We start from the raw sequence: 25,905 nt of genomic DNA on the forward strand, positions 1-25,905 counted from the left end.
TTTCTCCAGGAAAAATACTGCTTGTCCCCTTGAGGTTCTTACCCACCTCAAACCGCTGTTACGAACTCTTGAGCAGTAGATGGCCAAAAGCGCAGAGCATCGTCTGGGCAATTGTGACTGAGAGAAATTACATTAAGATTCACCCATGTGCGGTCCCTAGGAGCTTGGCCTCAATCCCGCATTCTTGCTCCGGCCAGGAGGAGGCGCTCGCGAGTGGGCGGGGCGCTGCTGACGGGCGGTGTCTGCGACCGTTACGGACAAGGCTGCGCCGGATGTGGGGCGGACACCCCGGAAGCGGAAGGCGGTGCCTCCTCGGCGGCGGATTCGAGGGTTTGTTGTCAGTAGTATCAGCTGGTGGCCTGCCATGCCGTCTGATGGTCGCTGCTGGGAAACTCTGAGGGCGCTCCGCAATTCCAGCAAAGGCCGCCTGCGCTACGACCGCGAGTGGTTACTGCGCTACGAGGTGAGCGGCGGCCCGCGTTTAACAGGCTCCCTAGAGACCGCGGTGGAGGACCGGGCGTGGTGACGGGCCGCTTTCTCTTTCTTTCTTCCTTTCTTCCTTTTTCTTCCTTTCTTCCTTCTTTCTTTCCTTTCCTTTCCTTTCCTTCCTTCTTTCCTTCTTCCTTTGTGCATTAACTTATTTGCTTGGACCCTCAGCTGTTGAGCATTACTTGTAATAATGTCTTAGACTTACCAGTGGATACACAAATAAGCTTACTTTTCTTCTCTTTAGGATGTTTTGGAAGAATGTATGTCTCTTCCCAAACTATCTTCTTACTCTGGATGGGTGGTGGATCACATCCTACCCAACACCTCACACCACACGCAAGAGAATGCTCCTTCCTCTGATAATTCACCATCCTCTGGATCTGCTTCAGGCCTGTACCAATCCACACTTAAGTCTCCTGTCAGAAGTAGCCCACAATCTCCTTCACCCTCAACACCAAGTGGAACCCAGGTAAGGTTTAACTTGCTTAAGACAAAAGATCTGTCTGCTGCAAAGTTGAAATGTTTAGTCACTTGACAGTGACTTGGGGAAACAATTGTTTCCCATTCCAGATGACTGTAGGGAAGGCATTTACTGTGTCACCCACTGTGAGTATGTGTGTATGCACATGTGTGTGGAGGCCAGAGATCAACTTTGGGATTTGATCCTCAGAGGCCTTCATCTTGGGTTGTGAGGCAGTGTCCCTCATTGGCCTGGGGCTCATCAACTAGGATTAACTGGCCAGCAATCCCAGAAATCCTCCTGTCTCCTCTTCTCCAGTCCATGCCACCATGCCATTTTTCAATGGATTGTGGGCATCAAACCTTAGGCCTTCCTGCCTGTACATTGCCCATTAAGCTATCTCCCCAGCAACAAGAAGAAACCCCAGTTTATTAAAGAGAATCTGTGTAGCACCAGGTGTGGCAGTGCACACCTCTAATTGCCACACTTGTAAGGCAGAGCCAAGTGTGTCCCTGTGAATTCAAGGCCAGCCTGGTCTATAGAGCAACTTCTAGGCTAGCCAGGGCTACATAATAAGACTGTCTCAAAAAAAAAAAAAGTGTTGTGCTTCGTGGCCTTGGGGGAAGATCAAATGTAAATCAGTTAGGGCCAGGAATGGGGAGAAGGAGGCCAAAGTGGATGTCATAATAAATGCACTGTTCACCGTTCGCTGCTCTCATTGGCAGCACAAACCTGGGAGAGCAGGGCCTAAAGACAAGGTAGACTAAAGTCTCATACAAGAGTTAGCTTTATTCAGAGCGTCAGATAATTTATGCGCTGAGGGAAAAGTCACCTTTTTCCTACAGTATTTAGTCACAAGGACAAGCCCGGGTGACAAGAGATGTTTTTCCATAGACGAATGTAATGAATAACCTGAATTAAACACACCCCTGTCTGCTACATGTAGGAGGGGAACAGAAACATATTCCGAGAACACTTCTGTGTTTGAAGAAACCGAGGTCATAAGGCTCTTGTTTTCTTGGAGTTTTCTCACAAGTACTTAGAATTCTTGCACAACTCCATTCTTAGATTGTATTCTGACATTAAACTAAAGTATCTTCATCATTGGTGGCTTATAAATTTAATATTGGTTCCTAAGTTGGGTGTGTTAAGAGTTTGGATCTTGGGCTGGAGAGATGGCCCAGTGGTTAAGAGCACTGACTGCTCTTCCAGGGGTCCTGAGTTCAATTCCCAGCAACCACATGGTGGCTCACAACCATCTGTAATGAGATCTGGTGCCCTCTTCTGGTGTGTCTGAAGACAGCTAGAGTGTATTTATATATAATAAATAAATCTTTAAAAAAAAAACCCAAAAGCGTTTGGATCTCAGGTGTCACTCAAAGGATTCTGTGTTGAACTTTGCCCCTCATATAACATTCTTCTCCAAAAGATGAAGCTTTTGGAGAAGTGGATCATTATCTTCAGAGAGATACACTGATGGATCAGAATCTCATAGTTTATCAGGGGTGGAAAGAAACATATAGATAGCATTAAGCTACAGGGACTAGGTCCTCATCTGCTAAATCTAATCTCGGGCCCTTTCCACTCTCCTGCTTTCCAGCCACTTGAAGGTGGCTGCTTTTCTCCACCACATGTCTCTGCTGTCATTTCTGTCTTAACATAGTCTAGAACCAGGGAAAAGGTGAATCCAGAGACCGTGTACAGAAACCTCTGAATTGGGAGCCAAAAGAAATCTTTTGAATAATTTCTTAGGAGAACACCTAGAAAACTTTGCCGACAGAAAGCCAACAAAGATGTGATCTTTGTAAAAGACAACGTAAATTTACCATGTTCAAAGCTTATTTATTTTTTCATCTTCTATTTAGAGCGCACATGAGTCCCCGTTCACAGAACCTATTGCACTTCAGTCCTCCCGAGCGATCAAAGTGGAAGGTTGCATCCGAATGTATGAATTGGCGCACAGAATGAGAGGAACAGTAAGTGAGACCATGAATCAAGGAAGGCTTGACTCTAAAGAGCCAGCTTTCTGTAGATTCTCTGTGGGAGGACGCTCACCGTATGCTAATCAGGATTTGCCACCCATGGACAGCTCACTGTGGGGGTTAGTGGGACAGTGCACTCTAAGGGAAATCTGGTTCCATTTTCTGGCAGGTAGAAGTTTAAGGTCAACCTTAGGTACAGAACAAGTTTGAGACCAGCAGGGGATACATGAAATCCTGTCTCAAAAAAAAACCAAAGACATAAAATTGGTTCAAGGACAAGTGCAGGTCATAGAGCTTGATGAGCAAGCAGGCGCTTCCATGCACTGGAGTCTTCTGTGCTCTTAAGGACTGAGGGTGGAGGTCCAGGAGCAGAGGAGCCAGGGGCTGTGGCCTTGCAGAAACAGGTACTGTCCCTTTCCAGGAGGGCCTGAGGCAGTGGCAGGAGGAGCAAGAGAGGAAGGTGCAAGCCCTCTCAGAGATGGCGTCCGAACAGCTGAAGAGGTTTGACGAGCTGAAGGAGCTGAAGCTGCATAAGGAGTTCCGGGACTTACAGGAAGTGATGGAGAAGAGGTGAGTCTTCCTGAGTGTGTGTGTATGTGTGTGTGATGTGTGTGTGCTCAGCTCGATGCTTTCCCAGAGAAATCTGAGGTGAAAGAGTGGACAGTACTTAAATACCAAAGTAAAATAGGCAAAGAGGCTTCCAGCCTGGAGAAGTGTCCAGCCTTGGAGGAGGCCTAATGTGACAGCGAGGGAGGCGGGAAAGGTCTCAGGAAACAGCCCTGATCCTGCCTTGTTTATCAGTACCAGAGAAGCCCTGGGCCATCAGGAGAAGCTGAAAGCTGAGCATCGCCACAGAGCCAAGGTCAGTGCCTGGGACACTCAGTGTGATTGTGTTGGTGACTGTCTCTGCCTCCTGAGGGTTCATCAGTCCATCAACAGAGTCCTTCAGGAGACCCTGGCCCATGACTGTGCTCCTGGATAGTGGCTCTTGTAGTTACTCCTTCATCAGGGTGGCCAAGCACCCGAGAGGACGGGAACAGGGATTGTCTCACCTCCTGGTTTTACAGGGCTCAGAAAGCCTCTGCTCTCAGAGCTTAGCCTGTAGGGTAGTACCATCCACATTCAAGCAGGTCCTCCCCCTTTGTTGATGCTACCTAAAAATGTCCTCAGAAAGGGCTGGAGAGATGGCTCAGTGGTTAAGAGCACTGACTGCTCTTCCAGAGGTCCTGAGTTCAATTCCCAGCAACCACATGGTGGCTCACAACCATCTGTAATGGAATGCTCTCTTCTGAAGTGTCTGAAGAGAACTACAGTGTACTAATATATAAATAAAAAATAAGGGGGTTGGGGATTTAGCTCAGTGGTAGAGCGCTTGCCTAGGAAGCTCAAGGCCCTGGGTTCGGTCCCCAGCTCCGAAAAAAAGAATGAAAAAAAAAAAATCTTAAAAATGTCCTCAGAGAGCTGGAGAGGTGTGATTTGCTACTCTCATAGGTTCTTTTCCAGCCAATAAAGCTGAAAGCTGCAATTCACATATATTGACCCTGGGGAGTTTATTTCCTGAGCTCACCTGTGAAAAGATGTAGCTCGGTTAGGATTTGAGCAGTGTGGAAAGGGAAAGCCCCACCCCCACCCCCACCCCCACCCCCACCCCCACCCCCACCCCCACCCCCACCCCCACCCCCACCCCCACCCCCACCCCCAGTGATTCAGTGGCCCTTTCAGTAGATTCTCAACCTAAAGCTTCGAGAGGCAGAGCAGCAGCGTGTGAAGCAGGCAGAGCAGGAGCAGCTGCGGAAGGAGGAAGGCCAGATCCGTCTGCGCAGCCTGTACACCCTGCAAGAGGAGGTCCTGCAGCTCAACCAGCAGCTGGATGCTTCCAGTCAGCACAAAGACCTGCTGAATGTGGACCTGGCTGCTTTCCAGACCCGGGGCAACCAGCTGTGTGGCCTCATCTCTGGCATCATTCGCACCACCTTGGAGGTAACAGATTACAGAATGACTGTTAAGGTTAAGTCCTTACACTCTAAGGTGTTTTGCTGGGTTGTTCTGGCACACAGTACTTGGGATGCAGAGGCAGGCAGATCTCTGAGTTTGAGGCCAGGTTGGTCTACAGAGCAAGTTCCAGGACAGCCAGGGCTACACAGAGAGACCCTGTTGCTAAGAACAAACAAAGAAGATGAAAATACCTAAGTAATGTCTAATGGCTGGAGAAAACAGCAGTCGGGTTGGAGAGACGGCCCAGTGGTTAAGAGCACTGACTGCTCTTCCAGAGGTCCTGAGTTCAGTTCCCAGCAACCACATGGTGGCTCATAACCATCTGTAATGAGATCTGGTGCCCTCTTCTGGTGTGTCTGAAGACAGCTACAGTGTACTTATATATAATAAATGAATAAATCTTTGAAAAAAAAAAAAAAGAAAACAGCAGGCGTCACTTGATCAGCTGGGTAAGAGCTGAAACCGTTGCTCATTGGTGAAGCATTTGCCGAGCTCACACAGCTTCCGGGTAACAGCAAATATATAAATACATTAAAATAAATATTAAATTTATTTTATCTTCATATCCTCATTTTATTCTATATTTTATATTTAACTGTAAATCCAGATTCAGAAGAATATTAAGTAGACTGGAAAAATGAAGTATTTGACAGTAAGCACAAGATAAACTGATATATAAAGGAAAGTGTCCATTTATCTGAGCACATGAAAAATTTGAAGAAATTACAAATTAGGAAATACTGGCCACTATTTTTTATATTGGTCACACTAAAATTTGATGTTCTTGATTCAAAAAGTACTCCTGCTGTTTGTGCAGAAGGATAAACTACTGTCGCTCTCTCTTTCCTCCTACAAGAAAACATGAGCGAAGCCCTGGACAGGTGGCTCTAACAGCCGAAGCAGGACTTGCTGATAGGATGGCCAGCACTTAGGGGCCTTGCACCTAGGCCTGCTGAACCCGAGCTCCCACCCTCACAAGGTGGCAGGAAGGAGCTAACTTACAGGAGCTGACATTTCAAAGCTGTGCCTACGAACACACACTCACCCACACACATGCACACACACACACACACACACACACACACACACAAACTAACCACCAACCACACCCTTTTACCAAAAAAGCTGAAATACAACTTTCAAATACTTATGAATGATTTACACTAATAGAAGCTTTAAAATGACAACTTTCTTAAAAAAAAAAAAAAAAAGATTTCTTTCTTTATTATATATAAGTACACACCAGAAGAGGGCATCAGCTCTCATTACAGATGGTTGTGAGCCATTATCTGAGATTCGAACTCAGGCCCTCTGCAAAATCAGCACATGCTTCTCACTGCTGAGCCATTTCTCTAGCCCACTGTTGGGTTTTTTGTTTGTTTTTTGATTTGTATTTTTGTTGTTGTTTTGTTATAGGATCTTACTGTGTAGCTCAACATGACTTGGGACTTAAGGCGTTGTTCCAAGGATTGCTAGCTGCTATTACTGGTATATGACACAGTATATTTGTCACAGGTTTTTTAAAAAAGACTGCTCTGAGCAGTGTTGCTGAAAGCTTCGAAACGTCCTGGGTGGCTGCTGTGGGGGTGGTGACTGTGCTAAACCTTCTGATGTTATGTTGTATGTGTGCATGTTTAGAAATCAGAGAATTTTGTAGGGTCAGTGCTCTCCTCTCTCTATGGGGGGGTTCCAGGTATCAAATTCAGGGTGTCATAAGGGTTGTGAAGTCTCTTTCTCTCTCTCTCTCTCTCTCTCTCTCTCTCTCTCTCTCTCTCTCTCTCTCTCAACCGAGACTCACTAGCCCTGGCTGGTCTCGGAATTGCAGCAATCTTCCTGCCTCTGCCTCTCAGGGGGTAGGATTTCGGCATGAGCCACCCTCACTCCCAGCTCTTTAACAGTGACTCCTTCAGAGAACAGGAAATTAGTAGGTGCCAACGTTTGACCCTGTGTACTCACTGACTCAGCTGGCCCACTTTAGAAATGGACTGTGTGTGGTATGACTTAGCCCCACAGGATCTATCTAGGAAGTCAGTGGTAACTATTGTCTCTCACTCTGACAGAGTGGCTATCCCACAGCAGAGAACCAAGCTGAGGCTGAGCGAGTCCTGCAGGAAATGCGGGACCTCCTCTCAAATTTGGAGCAGGAGATCACCAGAGCCTCTGAAATGAAGAAGAAAGATGAAGAAGAGGCTCGGGTCAAGCTGCAGGAGTCACAGGTGCAGCAGGGGCCAGGGGCTCCCACCAAGACCTCTGCACCCAGCCCAAGCCTAGTAGGGACACAGAGTGAAGGTGGGTTGTGGTGTGGATGCAGTCCTTTAACTGGGCTAGGTGTTAGGATATTAAAAAAAAAAAAAAAGCAAAAGCAAATGTGACAAACGTGAAGGTGTCACACTACAGGACCACCCAGTTCATCAGAACTCTTGCCTAATGTGTTACATACAGTTTTGGTTGATCTGGAGCCAATTCTAGATTCTGCCATGTTCCCCAGGACTCAGAAAGCCTGTCTACATCTAGTGAGAGTGGTGTTATAAATATCACTACTGCTTGAGCATTTGTTTGTTTGGTTCGGGTTTTTGAGACAGGGTATTTTTGGTGTGTAGCCCTGACCATCCTGGAACTTACTTTGTGACTAGGCTGGCCTTGAACTCATAGAGATCCCCTGCTTGTGATCCCTGAGTGCAAGGATTAAAGGTATACACCACCATATTTTATTTTGAAAGAATTGCTTAAGATTTACTCGTTTTTGTCTTATGTGCATGAGTGTTTGCCTGCGTGTATCTATGTGTACTACATGTGTGCCCGGTGCTCACAGAGGCCAGAAGAGAGCACTTAAGGTACAGGGAGTTTTGAGCCACCTTGTGGCTGCTGGGATCCAGTAGCTACGCTCTTTCTTCAATAAGAATAGCAACTGTTCTTTAAAAAGAGTTTCAGAGGATTGTATGTAATGTGTGAATCTGCTGAACTTCAATCTCTCCAACCCCACTTCTATGTACTTTAAATAATAGTGCAGCTACCCCTGTTTAATATGTTCGAGGATCTGTAGTGACAGTTTTGGAGTTTTGGTTTCTTTAAAACACAAAAATAGGTTTTTGTTCTAATCCCAGGTGTGGAATCTAGGACTGCTTCATATCGTCCACAGCAGCTGACTATGATTTTGCCAGCTATAGATAGTTTCTGTGACTGTGTAATGTCTGGGGTTCTGGGGACTTTTTTCTAAGGGTTCATAACTGCTAGGGCCCTGAGGTGGGGAGGTTCTGGTTGTTGTTGGCTATGGTTTGTTAAGTAGTTGCGTCCCAAATTAGATCTCTTGCTGGTGAAGATCAAACTTGCCCCAAAGAACTCAACACTCCTTATCAGCACGAAGTAGTCTAATGATAACATCCCCTCTTTCTGGCCCCTGACTTTATTCAGGGATCTCTTTCCTTTCCACTCTATCCTTTTTTTATCCTATCTATTGTTAGGGGTTGGAAGAATGGAAGAAAGAACCACCCCCACGACCCAATGTAGCAAAAGTCTGGCCACAGAAATGGACAGAGCAGTGTGTCTTTCTGTGCCTGTTTCTTGTTAAATGGAAAGAGTGTTAGTGTCTGCTCTGTAGGGTGACCGTGACACCGAAGCAGCCGGTGCATAGTGTAGTCCTAGTTCAGACACCATGTTGCATAAGCTCCCTGCCACTAAGGCCTGTCTTTGTTCTCAGACCTGCAGGTGAAGGTACAGGATAGTACGATGCAGTGGTACCAGCAACTTCAGGATGCTTCTGCCAAATGCGTGTTGGCCTTTGAGGACCTGACCAGCAGCAAGGACAGTCAGGTACGGGAGAAATCGGGTGGCCAAAATTTTGGTGGTGCCTGGCAGCCTGATGTTCTAGCAACGTACTTGGTCTATCATATTCCCTCATTCTAAGCAAGTGCTCAGCTCTGCACAAGCCCACTTAACAAGTAACCATTCTCTTGGTAGATCAAAAAGATAAAGATGGACCTGCAGAAGGCAGCCACCATCCCAGTGAGCCAGATCTCCACCATCGCAGGTGGGTCAGATGGGTGAGAATATTGTCCTTCACTTGGTTGTCTTAGTTTTGCAACCTTCGATAGTGTTTGTTCAGGGCTGGAGAATGTGACTTAGTGGTGTGGCAATTGACAAGTATGTGCAAGGGCCCAGGTTCCATCTCCACTAACACACACACACACACACACACACACACACACGCGCACACACACACACACACATATTTCAAATGTATGTTACATTCCTACTGTTTTGTTTTTCTTCTTTAAACAGAGCTGGGTCTAGTAGTATAGGCCCTTAATCCCAGCTGGTTGAGGGAAGGCAGAGGCTGTGGTGTCACAAGTTCAAGTACAGCCTGTGTGAAGTGCAACTCAGTGAGACACTTAAAAGGAGAAAGCCAGAAGCCCCTGGGCTGGAGCTATTGTTGAACACTCAGGTGCATACTAGGCCTAGCTAACTGAATCCTCAGTACCACAGAAAAGGAAAAAGGGTTTAAAAGATTTATTTATGGGGCTGGGGATTTAGCTCAGTGGTAGAGCGCTTACCTAGGAAGCGCAAGGCCCTGGGTTCGGTCCCCAGCTCCGAAAAAAAAGAACCAAAAAAAAAAAAAAGATTTATTTATTTATTATATATGAGTACATTGTCGCTGTCGGCAGACACACCAGAAGAGGGCATCGGATCCATTACAGATGGTTGTGAGGGACCATGTGGTTGCTGGGAATTGAACTCAGGACCTCTGGAAGAGCAGTCACTGCTCTTAACCTCTGAGCCATCTCTCCAGCCCGAGCTCAAATAATTTTATTGAGCAGCTGTAGGTTGGGGTGCTGGGGGAGGTGCTGAGGAAGTACTGAGGGGACAAAGAAACCACATGCAAAGGCCATTGACAAATTTTTTTTTTTTTTTTTTTTTGGCTTTAGAGGTTGAAGATTTGGCCTAGTGTCTTCTACCACCCAACTACTAATTCTGATCTGTGTGTTATTGAGGTAGTAGACCACTGTAGCTCAGGCTTTCCTTGAATTCATCTTAGCCTTCTGGGTGTTCTTTTTTTTTTTTTTTTTCTCGAGCTAGGGACCAAACCCGGGCCTTGGGCTTGCTAGGCAAGCGCTCTACCACTGAGCTAAATCCCCAACCCCCCTTCTGGGTGTTCTTGAGTTCAGACATGTGCCATATCACACTGGGCTTCTGTGAAGTCTGTGTGTGACTGAGTGTGAGTGCAGGTGCCTGGGGAGGCCAGAAGAGGGCGCTGATCCCATGGAGTCTGTGAGCTGCCTCATGTGGGTGCTGGGAATGAGCTCTGGCCCTCATGCTCTTAACCACTGAGCCATCTTTCAGCCTTGATTCATTTTTTCATAAGTTAGAGATTAATAGTAAATTATTTATTTTATTTTTTTTAAAGATTTATTTATTACATATAAGTACACTGTAACTGTCTTCAGACACCAGACGAGGGCATCGGATCCCATTACAGATGGCTGTGAGCCACCATGTGGTTGCTGGGATTTGAACTTAGGACCTCTGGAAGAGCAGTCAGTGCTCTTAACCACTGAGCCACCTCTCAGGATAGTAAATTATTTATAATGATTTAAATAATCACTGGGTGATTGTTTTGGAGTAGGGTCTTACTACATCGCCTTATATGTTCTGGATCTTACTCTGTAGATCATCTAGGATTAAAGGTGTGCATCACCATGCCTGGTTTTGTTTGTGTTTTTGAGGTGGTGCTGGCTTTGTATTGACGTGCTAGGCAAACACTTTACCAGTAAGCACACCTGGCCCCCAGCCCCTCAGTGGCTTTTAAGTTCTCATGAAGAGAACTTGAGAAGAAAACTGGTGAACACCCACCTAGAAAGTCACGTATATCTTTGCTTTTTTCCTGCTTTGTTCTGTTTTAGCTTCTCCAAACTCCAAGATTGACTCTCTCTTAGCAGAAATGTAGAGAATAAAGCCAGACAAAGAAAGACCTTTAGAGCCGGGGCTCAGTTTCACACAGCCATAGATGAGGAGGCCTCTAGATTCAGACTGTACCAACAAGAAACAGGAGAACAGCTGGAGAGCCCTCTCGCTCACTGTGCCCCAGTGCCCTCTCAACTTGTTGCCAAAAAAGGCACAGGAATGTTGGAGATTGTGCCCTCGAGGCCGTTTATCCAAGTTCCCTTCCTACCCTTTGTTGCCTGAAATTCTTTGTGGAACAGGGCAGAGTATAAATAAACACATAGCATGCTGGGGTTTTTTATTTATTTATTTATTTGTTGTTGTTGTTGGTTTTTTTTTTTTTTTTTTTTTTTTTTTGGAGCTGGGGACCGAACCCAGGGCCTTGTGCTTGCTAAGCAAGCGCTCTACCACTGAGCTAAATCCCCAACCCTGCATGCTGGGGGTTTAATGTGCTGTTTGTCAGTGACAGCAGAGGGGTTGACTGCTGTCTCCTGCTTGTCCTCATACCTTCCCCTTGTCACCACAGTCTTAGTTCAGCCGCAACCAGGAAACAGAAGCAGCATGAGCTCCTCCTCAGGCTGTGTTTTCTTTTTTTTTTTTTTTTTTTTCCTTTTCTTTTTTTCGAAGCTGGGGACTGAACCCAGGGCCTTGCGCTCGCTAGGCAAGTGTAGGCTGTGTTTTCTAATTAGTATGTTTTAGAGACTGAGGTGACCTTCCTGCCCTAGTCGGCTCTTGTAAAAATCTGCCTTTTTTCTCATTCTGTCACTTGTAGACTCTGTTCATTTTTGTCCCCTTCTTGAGCTTGGTTCCTTTTGCAGTTCCTTTCCCTCAGCCTTTTAATGTACTTGAGTTGCTCATGTCCTAGCCTTGACTCCCCTGGTCTTCTGATCAGTCTCTAATTCAGCCAGTGTTTGCATTTGGCCTGTGGACTACAAGCTTCTCTGAGACACCTCCTGACTGCCGCACGACACTCCTCCTCTGTGAGTTCTTCAGTCTCCTGGCTCTGCCTCGATTGTAGTGCTTCCTAGGGTCCTGCTGTCACCCCACAGTTCTGTTTATCCCTTGTAACCCCCATGGTGTCAAATGTTACTTTTCTACCAGTGACTCCTAACTCATCCCTGGTTGCTCCCTTTTTCCCAAGCTTCAGAGTCTCTCTCTAGCAGTCATATTAGGAACCTCTCTGTTTGGATGTGCTTCACCTCCCTCCTAACCAGCTTATCTTCTCTGTGCCTCTTTTCCTTCTCTTTCCTTTGAGTAGCCAGTAGTCTGATAGACCTCAGACATTCTACCTGGGAACTAGAAACAGTCAGCTTGTCCATGCCTGTTCTGCTGGGAGCCTGGTGAGATCCAGCATGCTCTGGAATTGGTGCTCAATAAGAGAGAAAGAACTTTGACTCTTCTCACTGAGGGTGGCTGATAACAGTGTAGGGAAGATCTCTAAGTGGACATGGGCTAGGGTATAGTAGCCGCATCTGACATGGGATGGGTAGACGGGGCAGGTTGTGAGGTCCAGACTTGTTATGGCCCTGGGAAGCTTGGTAGCTGTAGTAGCAGGGGTGCACTGGGGAGACGTGTGTAGAAGTGGGCACATTTAACATCCAAGTGAGTGCTTGTATTCTGGAATTACTCTGCCTGTCGTTTCTGTGACGTCTTCTTAATTCAGTTTGGTTTCCTCCTATACCTCTGTTTTAAGGGCTGTTTTTGAGTCATTAGTAAAAGTATCATTCTGAAGGCCTTAGGAACTTGGTAAAGTATTCTTCAGTTGGAGTGCTGGTTAATTAAACCTTTGGTTATAGGTACTAGAGTAATGAAAACAAATTCAGATCTGCTTAAGCACAGGGAAAAGCAGTGTTTGTCCTGACAGTAGTTCACAGCACTGTATCACAGAGCCAATGACAGTGACAGGAAGGAGAAACTGTAGTTACTGTCCCTATTGGAGCTGTTTATCTCCAGCCTCATTTCACAGGTCAAAGGCCCAGAAGGCAGTGTTGCAGGAACAGCCACTTCAGAGACCCCATCATCTACCCGTGGCTGCTGAGGGGTTTGGAGCCCAGGGCTTCTTTGCTCTGCATACACATTAGTTCATGTGGTGTCAGCCCTGCTGACTGGTGAGCTGTAAGGTTTATAGGGCTGTTTTTGCCTGCAGTGTTAGAGGCTTTGGTTTATGCTGTTGGCCCTGTTGCCTTTGGCACATCATGGTGGGGAACACTGGGCAGGAGCATGGACCTGGAAGCTGGGACGTGAAAACAAATGGGGCACAGGCCCTTTAGCCTCTTCCTCCAAGGGTCTGCCCCTACTCCTCTGAAGACCTCATTCTAGGTCCCACCTCATAGACATTACCTTCCACTAGAGCCAAGCTGAAGGTCTAGCCTGTACCTCATGGAGCTTTGGTGATAATTAAATTGTCCACCAGTTAATGAGCAATTAAAATCAAAACCATAGCAGGAGTTTACTTCTGGGTCTTTAAGGGTGAATGAACGCCCGCCCCAGAGAAAGAAGGACATCAGCCAGAGCAGAAAGACCCTTAACTGTCTCACGTGCTCACTAGAGCACGCGTGTGCCCAGGCCAGAGCTTGACTGTAGCTTCCTCTATAGGTACTCTGCTTGCTTGCTTGCTTGCTTGCTTGCTTCCTTCCTTCCTTCCTTCCTTCCTTCCTTCCTTTATTTGCATTGTGTGTGGGCGTGTTTGCCTGCATATGTCTATGTACCATGTGTGTGTCTGGTGCCCAGGAGGCTGGAACAGGGTATTGAATGCCCTGGAAATGGAGTGACGCAGTTGTGAACTGCCTTGTTGATGCTGGGAACTGAACCTGGGTCCTGTGGAAAAGCAGCCACTTTTTATAACCAGAGTCATCTCTCTAACCTACATTTATTTATTTTTAAAGATTTATTTTTAATTATATGTAGGTATGTGGGAGTAAGTGAAATGTCCTCTAAGGCCAGACGCATCAGCTCTTCCTGGAGCTGGAGTTATGGGTGGTTGTGAGACACCGCCATGGGTGTTGGGAATCAAATTCAGGCCCTCCACAAAAGCAGTGTGTACTTGGAATTGCTAAACTATCTCTAGTTCCTCCACCTTGTTCAGTGAGACAAAGCTTCTCACTGAGCCCGCAGATTAATATTTTGGCTAGACTGGCTGGTCAGTGGTTCTGCAGGATCTGCCTGTCTCCACCCTCTTAGCAGTGGGGTTACAAGCCTATGTTGTCACACTCGAGTTTACGTGGGTGCTTGGGGTTCAAGGCCAGTTCATGCTTGTGCAGCAAGTGCTCTACCTACTGAGCCATCTCCCCAGCCCTCTGGGGGGTGTGTGTGTGTGTGTGTGTGTGTGTGTGTGTGTGTGTGTGTATTTATATATATGTATATATAATATTAATTTATATAATTATAGTTTATACAATATATAAATATTTTATATATATAATATGTTGGGGCTTAGATTCTAAACTTCTATACAAATAGGTTTCTGTAGAGGCTCTGCATTTGGAAATAGATTGACATGCAGTTGTGTGTCTCATGTCGACTAAGTTGGTCTTAAACTCACTCCATGCCCAGGCTAGCTCTGTATTCCTGATCTTCCTGCCCCGTTCCCAGTGCTGCAGTTAGAGCGGGTGTCCACTACCACCGCCAGCCGCAGCTTCGTCTCTTTATCGAGTGTCCTTTCCTGCCCAGGTTCCAAGCTGAAGGAGGTTTTTGACAAGATCCACAGCCTGCTCTCTGGAAAGCCTGTCCAGTCTGGTGGACGTTCTGTGTGCGTCACTCTTAACCCACAGGGGTTGGACTTTGTCCAGTACAAACTGGCCGAGAAATTTGTGGTGAGAAATCTTGTTTCAGAGGTATGGGTAGAAGAAGCTGATAGACAGTACTAGCCTGGCTGTGTCACTAATTTGAAATTGTGCCCATCTTTGTGTTCCTAGAAACAAGGGGAGGAGGAAGTGGCCTCTCACCACGAAGCAGCCTTCCCCATTGCAGTGGTGGCCTCTGGTATCTGGATGCTCCACCCCAAAGTGGGAGACCTCATTCTTGCCCACCTCCACAAGAAGTGTCCGTACTCCGTTCCTTTCTACCCAGCTTTCAAGGAGGGGATGCCTCTGGAGGATTATCAACGGTGAAGTGGTTTTCTCCTCTCACTCACTCTAGGGAAAGTGGTAGCATAAGAATCAGAATGCGTTCTCACTCTTGCCTACAGCTCCTTCTCTATACTGTTAAATGTCCTGTCAAGTGAGGTTCAGGTTAGCCTGGGCTACATAGCAAGGACTCTGTCTCACAAAAAAGGGGAAAAACATAATGTTTTTCATGCAAATTGGAGATCTTTTAGGATTTGTAGATTTAGGAATGATAGTTCTTAATCCCCATGGCTTACTGGAAAGAATACTAGATCTGGCATCCAGGAGTCTTAGAATTTATTTATCTAATGGCTTCACAAAATAGCTTAAGCCATTTAACTCTCACTGAGAAGCTCTTAGGGTTATTTTTGCTGTGATGAAACTCCATAACCGTAAGTGACCAGGGCATGGAAGAGTTTCCTTCACTCCACAATTCCATATCACAGTCCACCGTGGCAAGTAGGCAGGGCAGGAACTCAAGCTGAGCAGGAACCTGGAGGCAGAAACTGATACAGAGGCCATGGAGGAGTGCTGCTTCCTGACATGCTCCTCACGCCTTGCTCAGCCTGCTTTGTCACAATACCCAGGACTACTAGCACAGGGGTGGCAGCAGCCACAATGGACTGGGCCCTTTCTCGTCAGTCAGTAATTAGGAACATGCCGTGCGTGCCTGCCTATAGCTATTTTATGCAAGCATTTCTCAACTGAGGCTCCCTTCTGAGATGACTGGCTTGGTCAGGTGAATGTAAAATTAGCCAGACTTAAGCAGTCTTCATTCATTTGTTCGTTCGTTTGTTCGTTCATTTTATGTGTATGAGTTCTCTATCTGTATGTACCCCTGCATGCAGAAGAGGGCATCAGTCACATTATAGATAGTGTGAGCCACTATGTGGTTGCTGGCAATTGAACTCGGGATCTCTGGAAGAGCAGACAGTGCTCTTAACTGCAGAGCCGTCTCTCCAGCCCCTGAAGCACTTTTGTAATTTGTATTCACTGGTGAGTTTGCTTTGCAGAGATTTGGCATGGATAGAAGTGCTTTGTACAGACATTAATAATATGTAGTAATGATACAAAGTGTGACTAGCAGTCCCTTTAGCCAGAGGAAGAAAGGGACCTCTCTGTCACCCTCATTTTGGTAGTGGTGTTCTGAATCTTATCTTCACACATAGGATGCTTGGCTACCAAGTGACGGATTCCAAGGTTGAGCAACAGGACAACTTTCTAAAACGAATGTCTGGGATGATCCGTTTGTATGCCGCCATCATCCAGCTCCAGTGGCCATATGGAAGCCGGCAGGAGGTAGGTAGAACAGGCCTGCCGGGATGAGGAATGGTTGTCTAGCACCCACAACAAGTGCAGCCTTTGTTAGTCAGCTCTCTGTTAACGGAGACAGTTTTCATGGGGGAAGCATCTACGGCTTGGTGGGCTAGCACAGTTGTGAGAGCTTTCAGATCTTACTCCCCTTGGTGCAGTTTCTTTTGGAGCCACTGTGAGGCAGAGCATCATGGCAGAAGCATGTGCAGTGTGCAAAGCTGCTTATGACAACAGGCACATGAAAGATGCAAAAGGCTTTCCAAAAAGGGGTTGGGGGAATCCCCAGTATCCTCAGTGACCTAACTTCTTCCAGCTGGGCTCAACATCCTAAAGGTTTGAGATAGTGTCACAGACTTGAAACCAAGCCTGTAACCCAGCCTTTGAGAGCTCTTTAAGCTGTCATTTAGCAAGGCTGTGCTATGGAATAGTGGGCCAAAGAGAATGGCAGCCTCATGGCTCTGCTTAAAGAAGTAGATGTTGGGGGTTGGGGATTTAGCTCAGTGGTAGAGCGCTCGTCTAGCAAGCACAAGGCCCTGGGTTCGGTCCCCAGCTCCAAAAAAAAGAAAAAAGAAAAAAAAAAAAAAAAAGAAGTAGATGTTGATTCCTGGGCTACTCTTTTGAATCAGCAAAAAAGTCATAAAGAACTAACTTAGAACAGATTCTGCGTGTCACGACCTTTATAAAAGTTTCAGCCAGCTGGGATGTGCAGCCTATAGCCCAACGCTCAGGAAGCTGTGGCGGAAGGATTGCAAGTTCTAGATCACTCTGGATTGCACAGTGAGACCCTGTCACTACCAACAAGTGTGCCGTGGGAGGCAGAGTGACACAGCTTTAATCCCAGCACTCAGGAAACAGGCAGTGAGTTCAAGGCCAGCCATTGCCAGTGAAACCCTGTCTCAAAACAAAACCAAAACCACAAAATCAAAATCAACGCGAACGAAGTGAGGTGAGGTGGTTGACCACCAAGGTTCCATCTTGGGAGAGTGGGCCAGGGAGGATTGCTGTCAGTCTGTTTGCGGTCAGCTCGGGCACAAAGACAGGACTCCATCTGAAAAACCGAAAAAAACCACTTAATGATATTGGCTAAGGACACTACCAGCACCACCTTCCTCCCCTACCCCCACCTCCACCCCTGCCCAGAGCAGGACATCGATACCATGAATATTTCACAGGAACCTTGTAGAGTTGCTGTGAGAGCCGGGCAGTGGGTCAGAAGTTTCCTCAGCTTTCGGTCCTTGTCTTGTATGCATGGGTCAGGTGGTCTTGGGGTTCGTGTTCCGTGCTGGGTGGTTCTCTTGAAAGTTCACGCCGTGAGTAAACAAGATGGCGTCCTGACGCAGCTGCTTTGTTTCCAGGCTCATCCTCACGGCTTAAATCATGGCTGGCGCTGGTTGGCGCAGATCTTAAACATGGAGCCTCTCTCAGATGTGACAGCCACTCTCCTGTTTGACTTCTTGGAGGTAATTCCATTATTAAGCGAGAGAAGGCGGTGGTTGAGGTGGTCTTGGGACACAGGGTGCAGTGAATGGGACCCAGCCCAGCAGTGGAGCCGGGTACTGAGCAAGACTGAGCTCCTGCCACCCAGCTTCTCCTGAGCCTGGAGACGGACCTGGTGTCTGCCTTCATCTCTCACGGCCTCGACTTCTCTCTCCCTCAGGCTAGGATGTGCCCTTTTTTTTCCCTCTTTGTGTTTGTCAGGTCCCTGCAGGCTTCCAGCGATCCAGGTGAGGGAAGAAGGAAACTGGTTCAGCCCAATTTAGGTAACTGGTCCCGACTTCAGAGTCTGACATCAGCCGCTGGGGGTTTTGTTTGTTTGTTTGTTTGTTTTGTTTTGTTTTGTTTTGTTTTTTACCATATTTGAGTATAGCACAATTCTGGAAAAAAGTTTTCAGATAACAGTTACCACAGCCCTGGGAGTACAAGAAAGCTTAAGACATGTTTACATAGAAACTCTATTGTGGCTTCATCATAGATGGATTGTCATTGACACAGAAACAATGCTCAAGATAAGCTCTGGGGAGATGTGACTGAGGCAAAGATACTCCCTGTGGGAGTCCCGAAGTCACTTAGACTGTTGACAATTCTCACAAGGATAAGTTTTATGGCCTAAAAGTAATGAGGTTTACAGGGAAAGGGTCCAGGATAAGTAAAACATAAGTTCTGGAAGATACAGCCTGAGCCTGGTGCATCAGACAGCCAGCACTCTAGGCAGAAGACAGGCTAAACATCTCTTTCCTTTGAATGGCGCCTGCAATTTTAACTTTCCTGGCTTCTCCAGTCCATATCTGTGTGGACAAGCACCTTTTGCCCTCTATAAGAATGTGCATTCCAGCCTAAGCAAAAAGCAGGCTGCACTTTAGGGATATAGAAGTGAGTAGTGGGGCTGGAGAGATGGCTCAGCGGTTAAGAGCACTGACTGCTCTTCCAGAGGTCCTGAGTTCAATTCCCAGCAACCACATGGTGGCTCACAACCATCTGTAATGAGATCCGATGCCCTCTTCTGGTGTGTCTGAAGACAGCAACAGTGTTATATATAATAAATGAATAAATCTTTAAAAAAAAGAAAAGAAGTGAGTAGTGGAGCATAGTAGACTGCGCAGGTGAATCTCCGAGACCCTGGAAACAAGAACTAGATCACCAGGCACCAGCAGTCTCCCTGGCTCATCTTTCATAAATGCTTTGTGAGCCACTTTCCTTGCTTTGTGTACTGTGAAGATGCTACCTGTCCCAGGCTGTCACTCTGTGTGTTTCTTACCCAGTGCGCTGGGGTCAGTATCCAATCTCATTCATGTTTTTCAGGAAGAAAATGCAAGCTTGGGTGAGGTACCTCCCTCCCTGGAAGTGTCATACATTTCTACCCTTAAGGAACCACTACTATAACTTTGGGCTGGAACTTTTATGTGGATCAGGCTGTCTGGGGACTGAGAGATCTACTTCTCTTTGCCTCCTGAGTAACAGGATCCAAGGCGTGCCCCGCCACAGCCAGCTGAAAGAGCAGCTCCTGAATAAGCTTCAGGAGCTGGGCCTGCTGCTCCATGGAGTAACACCAGCAAAAGGAGCCTTAGCAGGAGGGCCACAAGGCTGAGACCAGCCTGGGCTACCCAATAAGACCCTGCCTCGAGTTAATGAATGGTGAGGGTTTATGCCCTGACAAATCTGAGGCCCTTCAGTCTGTAATTCTAATAGTCCCTAGTTACCTTCTAGCTCCTGACATTATGGTACATTAGTACAGATCCTGACTCTTTGACAGTAGCATTCTAGATTCTTAACTAAGGCTCGGTGGAATGCCATCCCTCCAGAAAGACATGTTCAGTATGGTAAAAGAAGTCTTTGTTAAATCTTGACCTCTGACCTAGAAGAAAGTTAGATATTTTTTTGTTTTTGTTTTGGTTTTTCGAGACAGGGTTTTTCTGTAGCTCTGGTTATCCTGGAACTCACTCTGTAGATCATCTTGGTTTCGAACTCAGAGATACACTGGCCTCTACCTCCACAGCTGGGATTAAAGGCATGCACCACTGCCCAGCTAGATTTTTCTGTCACAGATGGACTTGGGGCCTTATACATGAAGACAGTGCTCACAAGTGAACGACTTCTCTGTTCATAGAAAGTTGGGTCTTTTCCATCTATTCCCTAGTCAGCTAAGTAACACTGGCTACAATATTTCCATAGGAGGGACAGGCAAAGGAGTGATTGTCTTTCTCTCTCGAGTCGATGTTTGTTTTCTGCTCCCACAGTTCTTACTTTCCCTCTAGGTGTGTGGGAATGCCCTCATGAAGCAGTACCAGGTCCAGTTCTGGAAGATGATCCTTCTCATCAAAGAGGACTACTTCCCCAGGTATAGACTTGTTGAGCAGACCACTGGGGAGTTTGTAGGTAATGCCTAGAAGCCGGCACCATTAATTCTAAAGTACTCGTGCAGTGAGCGAGCGAGCAAGCGAGCGAGCGAGAGAGAGAGAGAGAGAGAGAGAGAGAGAGCGCGCGCGCAATTATTTTTTTCTTGGCTCAGCCTTTGTTTTTGACTTTTCTCTTGTTCTTTTGTTTTGTGAGAGAGTCTTTGTAGCCCAGACTGTCCCAGGGCTCTTCTCAGCCTTCCCGTCTTGGCTCTTTTCTTGTTTTTAATTTTTATTTATTCTGCCCTCATACAGTATATCCCCACTGCAACTTCCCCTTCCTCCACTCCTCTTAGTCCCCCCACCTCCCCTCTTTCCTTGGATCCAGAGAAGAGCATGCCTTCCAGGGACTCAACTGAACATGGTATAACAAGATAGAAAAAAACAGGCAGAAACCTTTTTATCAAGGTTGGATGAGGCAACCCAGTAGGAAAAGAGTCCCAAGAACAAGCAAAGGAGCCAGATGTCCTCAGTCCCTCTGTCAGGAGTCTCCAAAGCTCCCTCAGCAAGCATGGCATGTATACGCAGAGGGCCTAGTGCAGACCCATGTAGGCTCCATGATTGTGTTTGCGTTTCTGGGAGCCCCCTGAGCCCTGTTTACTTGATCACTTGGGCCGTGCTCTCTCACAGCGTCTTTGACTACTCTGCATCCTACAATTCCTCCTCCTCCTCCTCTTCTGTGGGGTTTCCTGAGCTCTGAAGGGAGAGACCTCCAACCTGGGCTCTCTCTCTGCCTAATGTTTGGCTGCAGGTCTTGCACACGCTATATTTTAAAGTTATATTTGTTTGTTTATTAGGGGGCTGAGAGGGTGGGGCACGCACATGCCATGGTGTGCACATAGTAACTGTGGTTTCCCTCAGTCATGTGGAATCAAACTCAGGTTAAGTCAAGCTTGATGACAAGAGCCTTGACCCCTACTCAGCTATCTTACCAGACCAGTGGGCATTTTTGACTTAAGTGAAAAATGAGATAATGTTAGTGGTTGAATGTGTCTAGCATAAGCAAGGGCCTAGGTTTGATCCTCGTGATGGGTATGGGGATCTGTTTAAATATTGCCAGGTGGTGGTGGTGCATACCTTTAATCCCAGCACTCGGGAAGCTGGAGCCAGCCTGGTCTACAGAGCAAGTTCCAGGATGGCTGGGGCTACATAAAAACCCTGTCTGGAAAACAAAAACAAACAAGATATTTCAACTCTCCCTTCCCTTTCCTGTTCTTTGTAAACATTTATTTTCTGAGATATGGCCCAGTGGTTGGAAGCACTGGATGGCCCTCTAAGGACCGGAGTTCAATTCCCAGCACCCACGTGGCAGGTTACAACTGTCTGTAACTCCAGTTCAGGGGATCCATGACAACAGATATGTGGTGCACACATATGTACATGCAGGCAGAATACCTATACACAGAAAATGAGTTATTTTAAAAAGACTTATTTTCAATTGCGTGAGCATTTGACAATGTTCAGAAACAGACACACAAATATACACACAGTGTATGCAAGTGCCTCAGAAGCTAGAAGAGTTGAAACCCCCAGAGCTAGAGAGTTACAGGCCATTGTGAACAGCCCTTCATGGTGTGGGCCTTGAACTTGGGTCCTCTGCAAGACTAGTCAGTGCTCTTAACCACCAAGCCATCCCTCCATCTTTTTCTTGGCTTTAATGTTTGAGTAAATAGTTTTGGGTTTGGGGATGGGTTTTTTTTTTTTTTTGAGGGGGGGATACTTTGTTTGTTTTGTGTTCTGTGAGACAGGGTTCCTCTGTGCAGCCCTGCTGTTTTGTGTTCTGTGAGACAGGGTTCCTCTGTGCAGCCCTGCTGTTTTGCCTTTGCTTTGTAGACCAGGCTGGCCTCACACTCAGAGATGTGTCTGCATCTGCATCCCGAGTGCTGGGAGTAAGGTGTACACTACCATACCTATTTTGAAATTCAAAGGAAATATTTGTTAAATATTGTTTTAAATAATTGATTTTCATTTGGTGTGCACTGTTGTTGTTTTTTTGTTTTTTGTTTTTTTTTTTTTTTCTCTTTTTTTTTTTTTTTCGGAGCTGGGGACCGAACCCAGGGCCTTGCGCTTGTTAGGCAAATGCTCTACCACTGAGCTAAATCCCCAATCCCTGCACTCTTGTTTTGACTGTGTGTATATCTGTGTGAGGGTGTCAGATCCCCTGTACTAGAGTTATAGACAGTTGTGAGCTACTATTGGGAATTGAACCTGGATCCTCTGGAAGAGAGAAGCCAGTGCTCTTAATCGCTAAGCCATCTCTCCATGCCCTAAGTACTGTTTCTTAAGGAAAAGTATAAATTAGGAAGATGTTGAAATAAGGAATTTGATGGTGAGTATTGGTGGTTGAGCACTTACCTAGTACATTCCAGGTTCTGGTCAAAGTAGTATGCATGTGTACACAGGCACGCACACACGCTTGCTGCTCGCTCATGGTCGAATATATTGGCTCTTTTTTTTTTTTTTTTTTTTTTTTTTTTTGAGGAGTGGTTGAAAGAACTCACTCTGTAGGCCAGAATGTGTGTGTACACATATTCATATACACATATGCTCATGTTCATGTGTGTATATGTTGGGGCACACATGCACATGTAAGTCAGAAGTAAACATTGGGTTTTCTATCACTCTTAACCATTTTTTGGGACAATGTCTTATGAACCTAGAACTCTCTGATTTGGTCACACTGGCTGGCCACCAGCCCCAGGAATCCTTTTGTTGCTGTCTTCAAGCTCTAGGCTTCCTGGTGCATCCCCTACTTCTGGCCCTTTATGTCCATTTGGGGTAGGACTCCGTGCTCCATGCTCATGCAGCGCGGTGCACTTTGCCAGTCAAGCCGCTCTCTGACACGTTTTGTTTTGTTTTGTTTTGTTTTGTTTTGTTTGAGAGAGGGTCTCATTCTCTAGCCTAGGCCAAACTTGCAACATACTCTGTAGCCAAAGGTGACACTGAATTCTTGCTGCTCCTGCCTCCTATGTGCTAAAGATTACCATACAATCCCACACCCAGGTCCAGTGTGTTTAAATGTTCTTTCTAAACTTCTCCATATTATCTGGGATCGTGATTGCAAGTAGTCATGGACTGACCTGGCCCACTGAGATGGTGAGTTGATCAGTAAGTCAGTTGGGGGAATGGTATGCCTGCCGCACTGCCTGACTGTTCTGTGTTCTCACCTAGCCACTGTGAAGAACTCTAATAAACTCACTGGGGCTCCAGGTAGGAAGGCTTTGTCAGCACTCATCCTGCCTGCTCTGACCTCAGGCAAGAGCAGTTGTCCTCCTCCTTTGTCCCTTTGGAAGAACAGCGAGGACCACGTGAAAGAGCGGCCAGCACTCTTTAGAAGTCAGTGGGTCTGGTCCTTACCTGATGGAGTGTTGTGATGCATCAAGGGGGACTTCTCACAAGTCTCTCTGTCTCTCTCCCCCATAGAATTGAAGCCATCACGAGCTCAGGACAGATGGGTTCCTTCATACGTCTGAAGCAGTTCTTGGAGGTAAGATGTTTTATTCCAGCATGTCCTAACTGTAGCCTGAGACACACTTGCGTCCTGTAGTCTCCGGCCTCCAGACCTGATAGCCGTCTCCTGTTTTCCCATACACTGACTTTTGTCTGTAATTCCTTTGTGTTTTGTCATTTCATCCCCACATACCACTCTCCACATCACCTTTCAGGAGCTGTTCCAAAAGAATAATAAGCTGTAGACAATAAGTCTCTAACAAACTTACTTTTCCTTGTCAGCCGAGGCTCTCCTGTCTGTCTCAGGTGCAGGGAACCATTGAGGGTGGCTACTAAGATATTTTAGAAGGTTGATTTTAACAGGTCATCTAGGGCTTTGTCGTAGGGCTGTGAGGTGGTCCATTGACAGTCAGTGTCTAGGAGCCTATAAAGTGGTAGTGATGGCAGGTGAGGCCATGCCCTGGGGAAACAGGGGTGGGCAGGCCTGATAACAATCTATTTTATTTTAGAGTTCCACAGACCCATCAGTTTTTCTTTTTGTCCCTCAGCATCTCCTTTTGTCTGTTCTTTCCTTGGTCTGGGCCTTGTTCCTCAGGATCTCCCCATTGTCAAGTACTAGAAGCAGTTTTGTCATAAACTCATCCTGTTTTCTTTATCTTTCATGTCCAGAAATGTCTGCAACGCAGGGAGATCCCTGTCCCTAAAGGCTTTCTGACGCCCTCCTTCTGGCGCTCTTGATGTCCTCCATCATGTTGTGTGGCAGAAGGGGCAACAATAAAGCAACTGAGACAGCGGGTTTGGAAGAATCATGTCAGACTGAGAAATTTGTCAGTGTGTTTTATATATTTGTACCATGTGAATGAGGCTTTCTAGTTCACAGCCTTTTGTTAGTCTCTTGTCAGGTTTGTAGTTCTCTAGGTGTCACGGATAGATACAGAACTGGCCTTTAATTTTCACAAGTTACCAGAAGAGGTGAGAAGCACTTAGCGCTTGGCTGCACCCTTCGTCTCTAGTGTCTTTCAGGAAATTGGTGATCCTCTATGTGCTTAACTGAGTCCACCATTGTCCCTGCCACACTGGCCCACCCCTGTTCATGCACGTACTTAGAGTAAATCTCCTGATAGTCACTTTAAAGGATCAGGTAATGTTTGCAGTCTGGGGATTAGGTACAGTACTTCACACTGTGTGGCTGTGGAGTATGTATGTATGTTCAGAAGACATGTATGACGTTGTTATGGACTGAACCCGAGTGCATCAGGTACTGGGTATATGGATCATGACTGGGGACATGCAGCCAGAGTACTCTGTCTCCTTGATTTGGAATTTGGTTCCTGGATGGCTGAGGATGCTGTGCTAGATGAGGTACCTTTCTGTTGGCTTCCACTGGAGGCTGAAGGTGATCGGCAGTGAGTGCCCCGCCCTGCCATTTAGGAGGAGCTGGCTGTCTCAGACGGAAGCTGGCGTTTGCTCTATGAACACATTAACTCTGGGTTGCAGAAGCCAAGCATCAGCTCGAGTCATGCAAGCCTCGTGTGGCAGGCGTTCTCATTAGTGCTCTTGAATGACATAAGCGTTTCAGTAGTGGACTAGAGTTCCCAAAGAAGAAGTAATAAAGCTTGAATTTTTTAAAATCCTGTGCTAATATGTGCTTACCTCGATGTCTGTGTCCCATGTATGAACTGTGTGTGTAAATCACATGGACATGACTGTGTGCAGGACTAGATATGGAATATATGTCTCTTCCTCTGTATCTTCTTGACCTTCATCTTGGAAAAATTGGTTTTGTGTCATCCCCCCTTTTAAAATGACGTTCCAGGAACTGACTGAACTGGCAGGAGGTGTAGGGTGAGGTTATAGCAATACCTAATGTGCAGGAGACCTTGGGCTCTGGCTGCAGTGCCCTTCCCCAGGAAGAGATGAGAGAATATTTTAGTCTGCTAATGTTACAGAAGAGCGTGATCACTTGTGTCAGGTGACTGGACAACATTCATTTTTGTTTTGTATCCAGGGTATGTCTCACCTTACTTAACTGCACACCTCCATTCACAGAACAACGGAATTGTTGCTGCAGTCTTCACAGTGTGTCTGGTGGCAGATTCTGGGTAGAGTCTCACCTTGTATGTCCTAGAACTCGTCTCCCTCACCTGCAGGCTGCCCGGCAGGACCCACAGAGAATGATGTCCTCATAGCCTCCTGCCACTTGCTCTTCCTGTCTACCTAAGCCTTGCTGATGACATCTGTTTCCCACAGTCCGTGGCAGGGAACAGGGTGGGATATACTGACTT

The 25,905-nt window shown here is 46.5% G+C and overlaps 1 protein-coding gene across 13 annotated transcripts; it reads left to right on the plus strand.

The window, feature by feature from the left end:
- The first annotated feature begins 306 nt into the window (after positions 1 to 306).
- On the plus strand, positions 307 to 25,251 carry Gle1 (GLE1 RNA export mediator). Of its 13 annotated transcripts, none has more exons than XR_015683128.1 (19): positions 321 to 463; positions 734 to 958; positions 2,815 to 2,925; positions 3,353 to 3,501; positions 3,733 to 3,793; positions 4,657 to 4,911; positions 6,987 to 7,215; positions 8,624 to 8,736; positions 8,884 to 8,953; positions 14,533 to 14,675; positions 14,778 to 14,968; positions 16,136 to 16,265; positions 17,636 to 17,740; positions 17,979 to 18,004; positions 19,239 to 19,412; positions 20,033 to 20,115; positions 23,174 to 23,266; positions 23,594 to 23,657; positions 24,290 to 25,251. XR_015683128.1 is itself a non-coding variant. In NM_001025731.1 (16 exons), the coding sequence occupies exons 1-16, from the start codon at positions 365 to 367 to the stop codon at positions 24,356 to 24,358; spliced, it is 2,097 nt and encodes a 698-aa protein (NP_001020902.1). In that variant the 5' UTR covers positions 307 to 364; the 3' UTR covers positions 24,359 to 24,440. The 13 variants fall into 13 exon arrangements, 1 of the variants encoding a protein (NP_001020902.1); XR_015683135.1 differs by lacking the exon at positions 19,239 to 19,412 and adding an exon at positions 23,342 to 23,506 and having other exon boundaries at positions 17,979 to 18,040; positions 24,290 to 24,429; XR_015683133.1 differs by lacking the exon at positions 23,174 to 23,266 and having other exon boundaries at positions 17,979 to 18,040; positions 19,080 to 19,412.
- Positions 25,252 to 25,905: the final 654 nt, after the last annotated feature.

This window comes from Rattus norvegicus, chromosome 3 (genome assembly GCF_021556685.1).
Source record: "Rattus norvegicus strain SHRSP/BbbUtx chromosome 3, alternate assembly SHRSP_T2T, whole genome shotgun sequence".
NCBI lineage: Eukaryota > Metazoa > Chordata > Mammalia > Rodentia > Muridae > Rattus > Rattus norvegicus.